Here is a 17789-nt window from a genome sequence, read left to right as displayed (position 1 = left end):
TTCTTTTCTGAAGTTGCAAATGTCTAATTGCCTTTACAGTTGTTGAAGAGGCCAATACTTGCTTTTGTTGCATGCGGTGAATGATTCAGTGATAAAACCACTAAAATAACTCCTTCAGACTGTTTGCCTTATTTTGAGCGCCTCCATGCTGTGCATGTCTGAAGTAGGCATTTCTAGCCATGTAATGAGTCTTCTCCAAGCCCTGGGTGTTCCATATACCTAGATTCCCATACTTTTGGATGAAGTATGGCAAATGATTAAAAATAATGCGCTGCAAAACAAGAAATTTATTTAGAAATTTAAATACAAACTTAGTACTAAGACTATCTGAGGTGCTTTGAATTTACCATGTAATGAGTGATTTGAGTGTCAGTTCATGCTATCTTGAAGGCTTTTTTCAGTAATAGCTGAAGGTTCTGTTTTAACTTGCTGAGATTATCCTACGACCAATCATCATTCTCACACATTTAAATTAGCGTGTTAATGGAACGCCACAAATCACCTTTTGCATTGTGAGTTGTTGGCTATTGGTCTTTCACTGCTAAATGAAGTTTTTTCCAGTGCATATACTCAACTTTGTTAATGTAGGTAGAGTGATATACTCTCCCTCGCTTTGTTAGCTTCACATCTTTCATACCTTGAGGTTTAGATAGAAAATGGCGTGCTTTGAACCCACCTATGGATGGTTTGCAGGGTACATCTTTCTCATTGATTGACCTTTTTTGTCCCGCTGGATTTTCACATTGCCCCCATGTAGACCAATATCTGACAAAACTAGTTCCAAAGTCTCTAGAGCGACCTGTCGTTCAGCTGACTTTATAATATTCCAAGCAAACCCAATGTAGAGATATATCAACTTCTCTACAATTCGGCAGAGACCATGCATTGTACAAATATGGACATTAGCAGTGGTTTATCCAGAACTGATCGAAAATTAGAGTCTTTATTGTGACAAGTAGGAGCCTTTCTCCACCACTTTGGGCCCATCACCTTTGCAGGCTCCATACAATACAAGCATGGAGATTTTTCCATGGCACCCATTCCACAATTATACATACATTTCAATGTTTTGAGGTCACCTGCAATATGCCATTGAACTTGAAAGTCTCCTCTCCCATCTACAGCCAATACCTCTCCTTGATTCATTTGCCTATCAATGATATTTGGAATAGGGGTCTGATGGAACACCCAAAATAAAATGTCATGGTCTTCTTTCTTTACCTACAAGATTAATCCTTATGAGAGACAAAAAATAAATCTAAAATTTAGGTACAATAGAGGGCTTGCTAGAGCTGCAAACTTGGAAATAACTGGATTACCAGAAATGCACCAAGCCACCATATGTTTGTTTCTGATTAAACACTGAAATATGAAGGATCATCAGTGAGACATTTGGAAAGAGCCCTATTCATTAATGTGATTGTAACTCGCTTTAGCTTCTTCTCTTTAAGAATCTCACACTCATCTAGCTTCAAAACAAAATGTAGAATGCCACCTGTCTCTTCGAATGTGATATTGTAGAACTCTACCATTCTAGTTTGCAACAAAGTCAGGTCCATGAAGATATTGTTGTACTCATCATAAGTGACAGTAGTTCCCTGTGAGCTATAAATATCTTGAACATGAAATGGAATCCAATGAAGTCGGTATGTTCATTATTGAGCTGGATCTTTCCTTTTCAAACACTTGCAGTTGTTGGTAAAAGCTTAGACTTTATTCCCTTCTTCACAAACATGGAAGAGATAGACTGTTGAATAGCTGAGTAACGTCTTTTACTGACGCCAAGGGAGTCCAATGTACCCTGTATTTGCTTGGCAGGCACTGCATTCTTTGAAATGAATATGTCAACGACATCCCATTGCAAAACCTTAAACTTTTTGTCATGCATTATATCCTTTGCAAGACCACTAGTTATCAATGGCTTTAACTGCTTTCCTACATTGGCCTTCGGGTCTATGTTTTCTTTGTCTGGATAGATAGAATCTCTACAAAGAAAGTATAACTAACATAAGCAAAAACTTAAGTTAGTTTAAATTAATTAGACAGTTTACAATGCTCACTTCAATGCTTGGATTCTTTTCTTAAGGCCGCCAGAGCCTACCTTCAATGTTTCAAGATTCCGTAGTTTCTTCTTTCGCACACGAGTGCCTAACATTGTCTCTTTGTTTTGTAATGTCCGTACCTTTGTTCGCAAGACCTGTGATTCTTGTCTGTGCTGCATTACAGTCTTTTGGTCCTCATAATGCAAGTTAGAAAGTCTCTCAATCTCATCTGCTTGGTGCTTCACCATGTCTTTAAAAGTTTCTGATTTGCTATTTAGAGCTTTACAGTAGCCAAGCAATCCATTCTCTCCATTACCTGCAAAGGTCAATAAGTTAGTGGGATTTGAAAATGCAGGGAAAGCATTGGTCATGGGATTCAATGAATAGAGTGAGCCTTTTGTCCAAATATCTAAGTGTTTTGCTCCCCCTACTTTGAGTCTCTCTGTCATGATCGGTGTCACTTTTATGTTAGTTTTCCCTCGCTTACACAGTGGTGTATATTGGGGATCCAGGTCAATGTGTACATGATAGAAGGTTCTTTTAAGGAGGACATTTGTGGGGGTGGAAGAAGAAGCCATGTATGCAACAGTGCAAGAAAGGGAGGATTTCTTTGAGGTCAGCGTACAAACAGTGAGAGAGTAAGGAGAGAGCAGGTTTAGAAGGATACTTTTTTTTCCTCCTTTAGTCATGCATTCCACGTACAGGAAACTCCCTCCAATTTTAGGACGTTCATTAAATGCAATTGAAAACGATTTATTCTTCAATCATCATGGCCGTTATGACGTTGTGGCAAGAATTTACTTGTAAGTGCACTTTTTGAATGGTTATTCCAAGTTTACAATTGCTTTTACCACACCTATTTTCTAGAGAGAGAAAGTAAAAATTCTATTTTTCTAAGAAGGCCCTCCAAATGATCTCTGAAATTTCCTCATGACCAGTACTATGTCACCCGCAACACGCATAGACCAACTATCTCTTAAACAAGGCCAAAAACTATGAGAGTGAGTCCACCAAGAACAAGAGTAGAAGATTCTTTCAGTCTACCACATTTAGTTTGCTGCAAAGCAATATCTGTTGTATCCTCTTTCATGTCCTCTTTTGCTTGCTCTTTGGTGTTTTCTTCAGCCTATGTACTCTCCAGCAATTTTACTTCACTCGTGGGAAGCTCTTGAGATGTTTCCTCTTCTTCTCATGAGACCAGGAATAATGGATTTGATGTAGCTATGGAAACCAAAACAGATGTTGAGGTGCCTCACTTCAGTGCTGATTGTGGTCGCCTCTTTATCAGCTTCAAATTTAGTCCTTTCTCTTTCCTCTTTGCCATAAAGTAACTAAAAATTTGTGATGGGATCCTCACCTTGGCAATAGACAAAATGAAACCAATTCACGATGGATGAAAATACGCTCATATTCATGGAAAATCAAAATTACAAACCTAGAGGATATCCTCCTAAGACAAGACAGCCAATGAAAGCACCAATAGCCATCCAGCCGGAAGGTCCATGGTATGAACATGGAGGTGACCATTGGGCACGAGGTTGTCTAAACAAGGGTCAACAAAAAAATTCTTTGGATTATGTGAGGATTGTGGAAGGGATCACCTATTGCACCACTATGCTAAAAATTTAGACAACAATGGAAAAGCAACTGTGAATTTCATTGGAGTTTTACCTTGTTTGAGTGGATTCCCGAAAGTTTTTGTCAAATATTAATTGGAGTTCAATCTCACAAAGCAACCAAAAATAATTCAGTGGCGATGAGTTAAAACTTCTAGAAAAAACCGAGTTTGATAGTGGGTCGGTGAGAATCCAACGAAAAACATGGAAATGAAAACGAGACAAAATGAAAGCAAAGAGGCTAAAGGAAAAGGTGGTCTTAGAGATGAAACTAAACCAAATGAAGGAACGGCTCAAACATGAGCAAGAGAATAAGGAAAATGCTAAGGGAGGGAAAGAGTTGAAGACTATATTCGACGGATCAATCTTGGTTGAAAAGGTGAACAAGCATTTAGATGCCATGTTGCAAGCCTACAAGGCAAGTTTGAAGAGTATTCAAACATTGGAACAAAGATTGATGACCTATCCGTATCCTAAAATAGAAATCAAGTGAATGGAAATGTACAAAAGGCTCATAGAGATTACTCAAGTTCTAATGTAGCTAAAAACATTGAAAATCCATGGAAAAAGAAAACGCAAGTGCACTCTAGGAAAACAACACAAACAAAAAAACCATAGTGAAAGAAAAAGAACCTTTGGATATGAGGGTTGTTACGAACACGACGGACGAGGATAAATCTCATGAAATGTCGCCGATTCCTAACGTGGATGAACCATGGTCGCAATCATTATGGGAGACAATCAAAAACAAAAAAGACAAAAGTGCCACATTGTTGTTCGCATTGATGCCGGAGATAAACATGGATCATGAGATCTATCCTGTGTATATATATCCATTGTATGGAGATGCGAGGATGGAAGTATGAGTGGAGAGTAAACCGATGACCATAAGGACTTTACCTTCCTTCGTAGGGAAACATGGAACAAAATCCAAAATGAGAATTGTGTCATCTCGATGGAATTTAATTACACTGATGACGGACGCAAAAGGCTTGCACAATCTAATGTCGTCTCTTATAAGATGCACCATTACTCTCGCCGAACTTCTAAAAATTAAACCACATATGTGAGAACAAATGAGCAAAAACCTAGAAGAATGGGTTTGAAAATATATTCACAAGATAAACTTGTAAATGAAATCACGGAAACAAATCAACCAAAGAGATCAAAATCGGAGCATGTACTAGTGAATAAGGTAGGTGACTGTTGCGAAGGCGAAGAAGGGAACACAACCTTATTGCTAGAGTACAAGGGAGTAAATATGATAGCAATACTTGACAGTGGGGCCGGAGTAGCTACAGAGGAAATCTAGGAGAAACTAGCTCTCAGGAAAACGCACATGAAGTTGCAATTAGAAGACGGATATATGGAAAGACCCTTAGGAATGTTAAAACAAGTTATTTGAGTCCTCATGCAGAAAAGAGTATGAGCACACTTTTGCTATAGTTGAGTTTGAAAGAGGCAACAACTTTGAGGTTATTTTGAGACGGTCATTCATGGCAAATGCACGACTTTCAAACATTGTAGATCAAGGTTATTCTGAAACTCCCCCAGATGCTGAGGTGCAAAATCGCTGCACTTTCCACTGACACACATACAGAGGAAGTCAATGCCTTCCCGTATATCTTGCAATCCATCAAGAGCGTTGAACAAACAAGACCACACTTGAGATCCAAGACCTCGCATTTGACCTTTTGGCAACCCCCGTCTCCCCTAAAAAGCAACATGATGAAAGAAGATGAGAGCGAAGCCTTAAACGAAACACCCAATGCACAGTCTCAATTTGTCCTGTTTAGCTTTGTATGCATGTTCTTTTGTAATAGCTCTGCATCCTTGATTGTAAAGCACCTGAAATTAGTCTTACATTATGCTAAAGCACTCCGGTGCAAATATCCAATTATATTGCATTCAAGTCTGCCCAAGTTTATCAAAGCATGTGTGTAATACATATCTGTGTATACATACGTTGATATGTGTGTGGGCACACATTTGTCAGCACGTGCCCAAACTGCAGTGCTCCTTGCCCTATAGAAAAGCAGCTTTTCAAAGAATTCACTCGCTATAATTCTTAAAAAAATACTTGTACAAGAGGCAAACTTTAAAAATTGGTTCACCCATGTGCTGTGTGCATATAAGATGTACAGGGCTCCAAAGTTCCACACAACCTACTGCCCTCAGAGAAGTTGAGGCCCTGGTTCCTTCCCTGTCAGGCCCCAGGGTTTAGGCAACTCCACGGTGTATAATCACAAGATGCTGTGTATCCTCACCACATGGTAAAGGTGTCTTTGATCTTAAACTGCTCTCGTTCGATGGAATGGCAAACTACCTCTCCGTCCTTAGGTTGCATCTACATAAAGCAGTGCCATCATGTCCGGAGTTCTGATTTTCCTCCTTGGACAGCAATATCCCATTAGACAGGAAGAGCTCTTGGAGAAACACTTTTGCTTGCATTAAGACACCAACCTTGCTGCCCATGCCCATTGTACACTACTAAATGAAAGAATCAACTTAATGATATGATTCCCTTGGCTTTGTGAGGAAGCAAGCTTCCAGCCTTGTTTCAATTTCCGTGGCCCATACCTCTGCTCGTAGATGTAAATTGATACGATAATTTGAACTGCTTGGCTAATTATAGAATCTGTGGAACACTCAGAACCTCAGGAACTGCTACTTCTGCATCTTCCTTCATTTGGGTAAACCGTTGTGTTCGCTCTTTCCGCCTGGCATCCATCATCTTCCATACTCGTTCATCAATTACCCTCGTCTGCACCACCCATAAAACAACAGTGCTGCCTCTTGTAAACTGAAATATTCCTTCAATAAAAATGCAACGCATGAGTTCATTAGGTATAAATGCAGACACTTACACGCATAGGTCTGGGAGCACCGAATGTTGCAAATCCACTAAAACCTGGACTAAATGTTACTCTTCCTGGCAAGGAAGCACCATAGATTCCCCAGCGTCCGACATAGACAAGTGCACCATATTCATCAACTGGAGCCACTTTCCGCTACCAAAATGAAGAAGAGAAAAGTAAATGTGCTAATAACGGCACCAACTAACATTACCGGTAACCAAGACGAAGGTCAGCAGGCACATCATAAACAAAGCACTGATGCTTTATACCATCACAGTACCTGGGGAATCCGAGGTGCATTGTTGAAGATATGCCAAATTTCATTTGCATCTATGTCAGTTTTGTCCAGCAAAAACTCTGCAGGAAGATAAGATGTAGAGTCAACCCCCACCAGCAGCTCATCAATGAGCCATAGAGAGATAGCTCGTAATACAAATCCACAAAACCTGCAATCGTCTCTACAGCTGAGCGATACTCCTTCAGTACAGCAGCACATTTCTCAAGCCCAAATCGCACATACTCATCCCGCAATGCTTGTACCTTTGGCCCAAGCTGAATTGCCACTTCCAAATTTAATTGCTATGCCCGGAGTGTCATAACTAGTTGGCAAGGTAATTTAAACAGTACTCACATGTGTCACAAGGTCCTGCTCTGTGTGATAATAAAGCTGTCCAAAAGCAGTCATGCCTGTTTGAAGAATAAGATAATCAGCATTTGCCCCTGCTTCTTCCAGTGAGGTGCCAGATATCCACGAAACATTCTCCTCTCCGAAAATTTGTTCCTCGATTACCCTAGCTGAATAAACAACAAATTTAAGTTCCCGTATAAGACCTTACAGCATAGAAAAACAGCCTATCAAAGCAGACAGTCGTACACATGGTGTTAAAATATTAGTACCATCATTCTCAGAAAATACATAAAGATGTACATTGCACATAGTCAATATGTCCCCTCCTCAAATAAAGTAGTACCTCTTGCTGATGTTTTGATTGCCCTATCAGTACACATGATACCTAGTACATTGCTGACCCCCACATGGAAAGGCAAACACATACACAGTCATTTTTACTTCTAAACACATGCCTTAAGGCGTGTAGCATCCCTGCAATAGATAACCACAGGAAGCTAATGCCTACAAACCAGTCACCTTGAGAAGCCAATTTATGAATAAAATCATACAAATTCATCCTCGCAGCCCTTAACGCTGAAGTAATTGTAAGCGGCGTCTTTTTGCTACATACTTAAGTTTTCAATAACTATAGGTTACTCGGATTTGCTTCATTTCCACTGTTTTCGACAATATGCTTAGTAACCTAAAATTTCCAAAACAAAGCAAAATTTGAAATTTGAAAATTCAGTCAGCTGTAAACAGCCACCAAAAGGAACGAGATCAAGAAAACTCACGAGCACATGCTCGAACTATTGAGTTCACAATATCGTCCTTCTTTGCATATACTCTGCCCCGTCGCTTTGAGTAATTTATATTCGGAGTTGTATCATAGTAGCGGATTGTTGTCTGCAAGATTTCCACAGAGAATCCACTAACATTCAGAGTCTACCTAAGAAAATACCTGAGCAATAGCTTTCGAAGTATGAGCATCTTCATCTAGTAAAGAAGAGTCACATTCAAAAAAGGCCTGTGTCGGTTTGGATAGTAGCATTCCAGCACTGCTATTGCAGCCTCCCGATATGCAACTCTAATCCTGGATTCATCCGGGACAAATACATCATCTTCTTCTCCTGTCTTGAACTGACCTTCTTGCTGCAAACCAAGTAAAACATAATTTAGCACCATGATGAATTTGCAGCACAAACATACAAAAGCAAAAAGCAGTAGCAATCCACACTTAGATTCTATAAGTAGAGACCCACAACGTTTTAACTGCATCTCTACACTTGATAAATAACCATCTCACTCATCTTACAACATCAACACACAAGCTCTGGAGAGGAAAGTTGAAAATACTCTTTGTATGGCCTCCTCCAGTTCCTCCATTTCAATAAAAGGCTTATCCTTGCGCACTGTCAGGATGGAGGCCTCATTCCTACATAATCAAGTTTCAACTTGTGAACATCAACGCACTGAAAGAGAACAGAGACATTGATCATGTCTTTTAGATATACACACACTGAAACAAACCAAAGGCTCCATTGATCCTTCTCATACATTTAGAAAACTGTTCCTTCAGATATTGAAGTCACGAGGGTGTATTGTTGGAAAAACAAAACTCACAGAACATTTTGTAGCTCTGCCCCACTATAATCAATAGTTGAAGAGGCAATACTCTTTAAAAAGCTTTCCTTCTCAAGCTCTGACCTCCAATCTTTGTTTCTTGCATGAACCTGAAAACAGCATAAGAAAAGATGAGAGAAACTTCTGCCAAAAACTTCCTTCCCATGCATTTTCGACCTTTCTGCATATCTTGCTCAGTTTGATATAGCTATTCATGTGAATGAATTCAACTAATGCACGTACGAGTGCTGTGCATAAGAGGATCACCTAAAATCATGCAAGAAGAACACAAATTTCCATCTGAAGGTGCTACACTACTTTGCAACCTGCATTTCAAGGTATCTCATTCAAACAACTTAGAGCTTTTATACCTGAAGGACTATTTTGTCACACGGTAACGAACACCTATCCTTATTTTGGCAGACAACAAGGACCAAGAAAGGAAAACTGAGGACATGCTTCTGAGACAAACTTCGCATAATGCCACAGCCTACATTCATGAATCTTCCAAGTATCCGGTAACTTCAGTCGAAAGGACACATCATTGATCTTTTCAGAAAACTGGAACGACCCATAGTATCTCATACTTAGCATTGGGAAAAACCTCTCCTTACTCTTCTTCTTTCTAAGGCGTGCCTTCTAAAACCTAAGAAGCACCCAATCACCTTTCTTCAACTGCAACTTGCGGCAATACTTGTCTGCCTCTTATGCCATTCTTGAGACTTCAACAAAGCCTCCGCAACCGTCGACGAGGCTATGGCTGATCTACTATGGCTAATGTCAAGGGTGAGCTGAAAACTGTAACGCCCTGGCTCATCTGAGAGCTGAATCTGAAAATGCAGGTGGGAATGGCTGGATCTGTGACAGTACGGCGACGTTATGGCTGAAAATTAGAAACTTTGGTGTTGATGGGGTGCTATAGGCTGATCATATGTTGTATGCTGATCTGGTGCAAAAACGTGAGAGCATGCCGCTCCTGGTGCTTGTACTACAGGTATTCGACTTATCTTCAGAAGTGACCCCTAGAGTCACTTATATATGGAATTAAAGTTGGGGTTGGCCAAGGCTCCAGAAAAATTCCACGTCTTGCTAAATAATGGGCTAAATGTCATTTATAAACAAGTTAATAAAATTATTTATAAGACGTGCTTCACATGCAGATACTACCAAGTCAAGGTACTAATGACCTGAATGGGAACGGCCCCTAGTGCCTACACCTAGCGGACACTAACGATGCTCGTGCAATCGGAGGGTAAGCAGCTACGCTAAAGTGCCTAGGCATGCAAGTCCTGCATTCAGGCTCACATGGGTGCCAGAACACTTCCTAGGTTGTCCTAAACCCTAGAAGTAGGAGTTAGTTTGTCCACATGCACATAGAGTTAGATGTGCACGGTGCTGAAAACTGCAATGGCTAAATGTTACAGGCTTGGGCATGCAAGTCCTACATACAGGCTCACATGCGTGCCAGAACACTTCCTAGGCTGCCCTAAACCCTAGAAGTAGGAGTTAGTTTGTCCACATGCACATAGGGTTAGATGTGCACGGTGCTGAAAATTGCAATGGCTAAATCAACAGCAACACACGAACAAAAACTGCAAAATCGCTGAGTTTTACACACACAGAATCGACACGACACGGCACGGCAGAGTTCTATGTCACCAACGTGTGACTACTATCTATCCTTTTTGCTGATTTCTTTCTTATTATTGATTTACTTTCACTTCTTGGAAACACCCCTCGGGAAATCTAACTGCCCTGCATTGCATAGCTAGTGTGGAACTGTCCAGAGGGAGTCCAGGCCTGAGGGCAAGAGAGCACTAAGGTTGGACAAAGACTATGGTTAGCCAAAGTGGGGTCATTGACTAGCCAAAGTAGAATCCTTTGCTACAAAGGCTACATTTCAGTTCTGAATGTGGCCGCAGTGTACAGAGGGTCAGATGACCTAGAAAGATACAATGGCAGCATCTCCTAAAATTTAGGGAACTGCTATTTTGGGACCTGAAAATGTCTTCGCGTCATTACGTGCAGTTTGACACGGGGATCATTTTGTTACTCTGTGGCCAAGTCAACAGAGGCTGCAGGTGAGATATTTTTAGACCCGAGGGTCTAAAGCAGGAAAATGCACAAATGAGTGACACTTGGCACTCTGAGGCCAGTTTACTACTTATAGAGAAGGCAAAAACGTGATTTATAGCTGGGAGGCTCATTCTGCAAGTTCCTGTCACAGGTTAAGAGCTATGGAGTGCTTGCTTTCCCTCTTATGCACAGTGCGGTGCCAGGAGTGATGCCCTACACGCTACGCACTGCCCTCTCTCTCCCCTTTGGCAGTATGTTATGCCCCACTAGTGGGCTCTTCATTTGACCAATGTACAGTTGTGTGGGTTCATGCGCGATTGCCGAGGCAAGAGCCTCTTGCACAGGTATTGGATTAGCTAGCGGCTAATCCCCCCGCAAGTACAGGTGAATTCGGAGAGGTTTCACGCCAGAAATCTCGTCCGATTCAAAGGGCAAGTGGCCCTACACGTGCGGGAGCTCGAGGACTTGCTACGGATGCGACCGGCACGCGAAACGGAGCCCGAAACAGAGAATTACAGCCTGTTGTGTATTTTTGCAGGTTTAGGGTTTTGGCCCTAAACGGACCCTAATACCCCCAGGAGGTTCGGGGACGCAAGGGGACCGCTGTACAGGTGTTCTGGCGCATTTTCAGGGCTGAAAACAGAGAATTCAGCGTGCTGCAGATTCTCGCCAGGTTTTGCAAAGTGCCCGTATGCGTCGGGAAAGTCATTTAATGAGTGGGAGTACTGACCGTGAAGGGTTCTAGTACAGTTATGCTGCCGAAATCAAGCCAGAACCGTCAAAATTCAACCAAGGTTGTGCGGGGCAGCTTGGAAAGAACCTCAGCGTTTTATTCCCTCTTTTGAACAATAAAGAAATACTGAAAGGGGCGCCTAAGTTAGGGGCCAATCTGGTGTCGGTCTTCTCATACAGGTGCATTCTAGCATCTGTATCCCATTCCCCTCTCTTGTGTCACTATAGCACAGGTATAATAGACGACTAATAATGGGTGAAAGCTAAATCAAGGTTTGAAGTAAAGTCTACCGCCCTTTTCGGATAGAACAGGCCGGTTACATGGTTCCATCGACGGGATTAAATCACTTTTTCCCATAGAAGTGAGCCTTGGTCAGATTGGGCTTGAAGACACAGGGGATCATAGACCAAACACAGGGAATTGTAATTATGGCTGACAGACCAGATGATGTGACTGAAGAGGTTTCCTCTTCACAGGGTCAACAGACACATGAAGTGGGTGAGTCCTCAAGACCGCCACAGACGGATGATGATATATTCAGGACCCAGTTGGCTACTGCTGTGGCTATGTTCACACAAGTAATGCAGAACCCGAGGTTTTTAGCCTTTCTGCAACCTCCTGTTCCGTCTCAGCAAGTTGGGTCACTGGATCATATTCAAAAGCCTCTTAAGGCTCGAGCACAGGTGATTCATACTGCACAGTCAATGGAAACACCTGTACACTTGATGGAGAACATGCAGTCTCCACAACCTGTGCCTAAGGTGCAAGAACAAGTGGCTGAAATGCCAGTCTTTCAAGTTGTACCAGTTCAGCCCGCCACCTTTCAGCAGCCTATAGCTGGTTCTAATGGGCAGGGAAGCAACCTACAGGCTATGCAGCAAGTCTTCCCACCACCTTCAGTACACCCTGGCTATTTTGGAGGTGGATCGGTATTCCAGAGCATGGCTGGTCATGCACTGGGGAACCAGTTTTACACGCCAGGAACAGTGTTCGGGGGTGCTCAAACGATGATGCCTAACCCCATGTACAGTGTCATGGGTATGCAACCAGGGTTTCAGAGCACTCAGGGCCAATTTGGGATGCCACAGGCAAATTTTGGTATGGCTGGAATTACAAATCAGCAGCCAAATATGGCATTTCCAGGTCCAGTTAATAGTGGCCAAGGAACACAGATGAACCCTAACAGTGTTCCCATGTTTCACTTCCATATGACAATTTAACGCCGCTGGAGAAGCCAACTCCGTATAAAGAAGGTGGCAAAGGTGTGTTATTCACGACCTTTACAGGGTTTGATGACAGGAAGAAGGCTCTCTCATTCCTCCAGCAGTTTGACAAGGTCTATGCAGGGGGAAACTTTACAGAGGCTTCAAAGGTCGGCAAGGCAGCCACTTTCTTGACAGGGAATGCGGGACAATGGTGGACAACTTTATTGCTTCAAGGGCAAGCTCCGTCCACATGGATTTACTTCAAGCAGATTTTTGCAGCAGCATGGTTATCTGATGACTTTGAAGCAGATGTCATGACAGAATGGCACCAGCTTAATGCTGCCACTTGCAGAAATCTGGATGATTACAATCGGAAGTTTTGGAAAGCTCTACTTCCAGTAACTTCCTATAGGTTTGTGCCATTGACAGAACAGATTGAAAAATACTGTTGTGGCCTACCTAAAGGATTGACAAAGTACTGTACGAAGACAAAAGTCGCTACTTTGACGCAGCTCATCGAGGTAGCAAACGCTGGCAATGGTTTGCTCAAGGGAGAAGATTGTGAATTTAACACTGGCGTCAAGGCAGGATTAGGCAAGAAAAATTCAGCCAAGAAGCACGTTCCTAATGAGGCTCCTAAAGGGACTCAGGAGTCAGCCAATGCAGGGAAAGATAGAGCTACGGCTGAATCAGAAAGGGGACCAGCAAAGAAATGGAAAAGACGTTTTCCTCGTAAATCGGAAGAGCAAAAGAAGGTCCTGAGGACAGAGAACAAATGCTTTATCTGTGAGCAGCCTGGCCACATTGCTTACAATTGTCCTACAAAGAAAAGGCCAACTGATTCTGATGACAAGGAAGACAAGAAAGGAAAGAAGCCCATGGCTGGTCTAGTGCCCGATACGGTGGGCGATAAGCCAAATTCAGATGCAAGTGAGCTTTGCAGAGCATGGGGAAAGGTCAGGGATCAAACAGTGCTTATCTTCTTTGATCCAGGGGCCAAAGCCAACTTGATTTTCCCAAAATTGGCTTCAAAGTTGGGAATCGGACCTGAAGAGATGGGGTATACAGCAGAGGCAGGTTTGGCATGTCTTGGCCATACAGAGGCTGTGACACCCATCATCGGAAAGTTGCGTCTACATATCTAGTCCTATGTAGATGCTGAAGAATTTTACATCATGCCACTGGACGGATGTGATGTGTTGTTAGGTATTCCTTGGTTGTTTCGTGTACAGGGAATCCTGGATGCCTACAACAAAAAGATCACTGTACAGAGCAGGGGAAAGACTCACATTCTGGATGTAAAGCTTAAAGGGGAGTCTATTCCCACTGTATCAGCTTCTGCTATTACTTCTGTAATGAAAAAGCATCTTTCTGCGTACTTGGTTTTTGCACGTGAAGTGTCAGATTGTGATGAATCAAATTTATCTGTGTTAGATAAAGAAAGGTCAATGTTTTTACAACAATATAGTGACTGTTTTTCCGATTCATTACCGTCTCAATTACCGCCAGAGAGACCCGAGGACCATGCGATAGATTTGGTGCCAGGCAGTAGCCCACCAAATAAGCCTCCGTACAGGGTTAGTGCGGCTCAGCAAAAAGAGATAATGGGCCAAGTATAGGAGCTATTAGAAAAGGGGCTGATTCAGCCCAGTTCATCTCCATTCTGTTCTCCAGTGTTGTTGGTGCAGAAAAAGGATGGCTCATGGCGTATGTGCATCGACTACCGTGCACTGAACAAGAATACCATCAAGAATAGGTTCCCTATACCTAGAATTGATGATATTCTAGACAAATTAGAAGGAGCAGCTATGTTTAACAGGATAGATCTAAAGAGTGGGTACCATCAAATCCGCATTAGATCAGAGGATGTGCACAAGACTGCTTTTAGAACAACGTTTGGCCTTTACGAATTTTTAGTGATGCCCTTTGGTCTTACAAATGCTCCTGCTACGTTCAATAGGATGATGGACAGAATTTTCCGTCCACATCAACAATTTGTTGGTACATTCTTTGATGACATGATAGTCTACTCTAAGAATGAAGAGGAGCATAGGCATCACTTGGCCATTGTGTTCAAAGAGCTACGCAGTCATAGGTTGCTCGTCAATGCAAAAAAAAGTGAATTTTTTCTGGAAGAGATTCACTTTCTGGGACACATTGTTTCAAAGGATGGTGTCAGAATGGATCCTGCAAAAGTTGAAGCGATCAAGTCATGGCCAAATTTGAAGACGGTGCATGATGTCCGAAGCTTTTTGGAACTATGCTCCTATTACAGAAGGTTTATCCGAAATTTCGCTGAGATTGCTTCACCTTTACATGCTCTTCAAAAGAAGGCAGTCACCTTTAGATGGACACAGAAAGAGATTTCAGCTTTTAATCTCTTGAAGGAAAAGATGACTTCAGATCCAGTCATTGTGTTGCCAGATCTTAGGAAGTCATTTGTGGTCCACTGTGACGCCTGCGGTAGTAGCATTGGTGCAGTGCTAATGCAAGATGGCAGGGTAGTAGCCTATGAGAGCATAATTTTGCAAGGGCCAGAGATGACCATGCAGGTCTATGAGAAAGAGTTACTGGCAGTGATTCATGCGCTCTTAAGTTGGAAACACTACCTGCTAGGTGCCGACTTTGTTGTCCAAACGGACCATCAGACCTTGCGATACTTCTTGACACAGGCAAAGTTATCTGAGAAGCATATGCGATGGGCAAATATTTTGTCCATGTTCCACTTTCAGATTGTGCATGTGGAAGGCAAGAAAAACGTTGTGGCTGATGCCTTGTCAAGGAAGCCACAAATTTCAGCTGTGTCAATTCCTTATCATCATGCACTTGATGATATGAGGGAACAGTATGAAAATGATGAAGATTTTGCAAGGGTCTTTGAGCAACTAATGGATGGACAACGTCATGAACACTATCTTCTCAAAGATGGGTTCATGATGATGCATGGCAGATTGTGTGTCACAAAGCCATTACGACGCAAAGTTATGGAAGAGAGTCATGTCCCACCGTATGCAGGCATCGTGGTATCGATGCTACAGTTAAAGCGGTTGAGACATTCTTCTACTGGCCTACATTGAGAAGAGATGTGGATGCCTTTGTGCGAGAATGCCTAATATGCCAAAAGGTCAAGTTTGACAGGCAAAAGGCACCAGGGCTATTGTAACCACTACCTATTCCAGATAAACCATGGGAAAGTATTGCTATGGATTTTATCTTTGATCTTCCGAGAACGCAAACAAGAAACGATGATATTTGGACCATTATTTGCAGATTTAGCAAACAGGCTCATTTTATTCCTGTCAGGAAGAAGATAAAGCCAGATCAGATGGCACGCTTGTTTATGAGCAATATTTTCAAGTATCATGGCATGCCACAGTCGATTATTAGCGACCGTGATCCACGCATGACAAGTTTGTTCTGGAGAGGCTTGTTTGAGAATATGGGCACCACGCTCAAATTCTCTTCGTCATTTCATCCTCAAACAGATGGGCAGTCAGAAGAGGCAAATTCTACTGTCCTAGATCTGGCAAAGTGCTATGTGTCAGAGCATAAAGGAAAGTGGGAGCAGTATTTGCCATTGGTGGAGTACGCATACAATAATACAGTGCATTCATAACCTGGCAAGGCACCCTTTGAAATAGTTGAAGGTGGCAAGAAAGTTCCTCCCATACTTCATACAAAGGACAAGATATTTGAAGCAGATAAGTATGTTCACGACATGGATGAAATGTACAAGAAGGTCAAAGTGGCGTTAGAAAAGACTCAGGCAAAGCAAAAGAAAGCAGCTGATCGTCACCGTCGTGAAGTGCTATTTTCACTTGGTGATTGGGTGCTTCTACGCTTTGAAAAGGCAAGGTTAAAGAAGATGAAGAGCAAGGAAAGACTGCTTCCAAAGCTCAGCATGCGTTACTATGGGCCTTTTCAAGTGTGCGACATAATCAGTGATGTTGCATATAGGCTGAAATTGCATGCCAGTTGGAAGATTCACAATGCGTTTCATGTGAGTCTTCTCAGACCCTATGTGGGTGATGTGCCAGAAGATATGCCAGTTGAAGATCAGCCGGAAGTCGAGGAACTTGACGAGATCTTGGTCCCGGAACAGATTTTGGCACATAAAGAAAGGAAAGTGAAAGGCAAGGTTGCTAGGCGTTACTTGGTAAAGTTCGGAAACTATCCACCAATGGATGCTAAGTGGATGGAAGCAGGTGAACTTGCAGAATCACCAACTGTGTTATCACTTTACCTGGAAGCCTTCGATTTGCAACCTACCTTGACCCCTTGAGTTTCAAAGCTACATGGATTGTGAGTGTGATAATGGCTTTTGAAACAAATGATGTACATGGTATTTAAAGTGAGCTCAAATGAAATACATGTTACATAAAGGTTAGAGCTGTACAGATTGTCAGTTTGGCAATTGCTCTTATGGAATGTCCAAAAGTGTGCTTAGTGCTATAGAAGTGAGTATTTCTTGTCACTTTGTCAAGGATACAGTAATTACTTCTATTAAAGGGTACATGTGTGACTGCATTCTTAAACTATCGGTTTGGGTATGCTCGAAAGTGTTACGAATCCAACGTGTACTATAAGACAGTAACAAAATGTGTGACGACCATTTTGTCATTGGAAAGTTATTGACTCAAAGCAATGGCAGAGTGCGAAGCTACCACTATGTCATTGGAACAGGGTTCACACGCAGGCAATACATGAGTCGACGAGGTGTTGAATACACCAGGGTTGACAACGAGCATGTATGTGTCGTATATGTGTCGACAAGTGTTGAATACATCAGTGTTGACTATGAGCATGTACGACATAGATGCAAACGAGGACGTTTGAGATTTCAAGAGAGGGGTATGTCACCAGCGTGTGACTACTATCTATCCTTTTTGCTGATTTCTTTCTTATTATTAATTTACTTTCACTTCTTGGAAACACCCCTCGGGAAATCTAACTGCCCTGCATTGCATAGCTAGTGTGGAACTGTCCAGAGGGAGTCCACGCCTGAGGGCAAGAGAGCACTAAGGTT

At 42.2% G+C, this 17789-nt stretch overlaps 1 protein-coding gene across 1 annotated transcript in view; it reads right to left on the bottom strand.

The window, feature by feature from the left end:
• Positions 1-5529: 5529 nt before the first annotated feature.
• EMB3144 (AAA-type ATPase family protein) overlaps positions 5530-17789 on the bottom strand; it is a 42281-nt gene continuing 30021 nt past the window's right edge. The window contains exons 8-16 of the mRNA XM_086506592.1: positions 8750-8859; positions 8483-8561; positions 8141-8278; positions 7921-8032; positions 7148-7311; positions 6963-7068; positions 6797-6873; positions 6526-6669; positions 5530-6422 (exon numbers count right to left, since the gene is read on the bottom strand). Of these exons, the coding sequence (XP_086362718.1) occupies positions 6288-6422; positions 6526-6669; positions 6797-6873; positions 6963-7068; positions 7148-7311; positions 7921-8032; positions 8141-8278; positions 8483-8561; positions 8750-8859 (1065 nt within the window). The 3' untranslated portion in view covers positions 5530-6287. The remainder of the gene's footprint in view (positions 6423-6525; positions 6670-6796; positions 6874-6962; positions 7069-7147; positions 7312-7920; positions 8033-8140; positions 8279-8482; positions 8562-8749; positions 8860-17789) is intronic.

The sequence above is a fragment of the Adiantum capillus-veneris genome, chromosome 30, assembly GCF_014529385.1.
Source record: "Adiantum capillus-veneris isolate H3 chromosome 30, ASM1452938v2, whole genome shotgun sequence".
Classification (NCBI taxonomy): Eukaryota; Viridiplantae; Streptophyta; class Polypodiopsida; order Polypodiales; family Pteridaceae; genus Adiantum; species Adiantum capillus-veneris.
The sequence above is the reverse complement of the archived record's forward strand: the minus strand, read 5'-3'. Positions and strand labels throughout refer to the sequence as shown.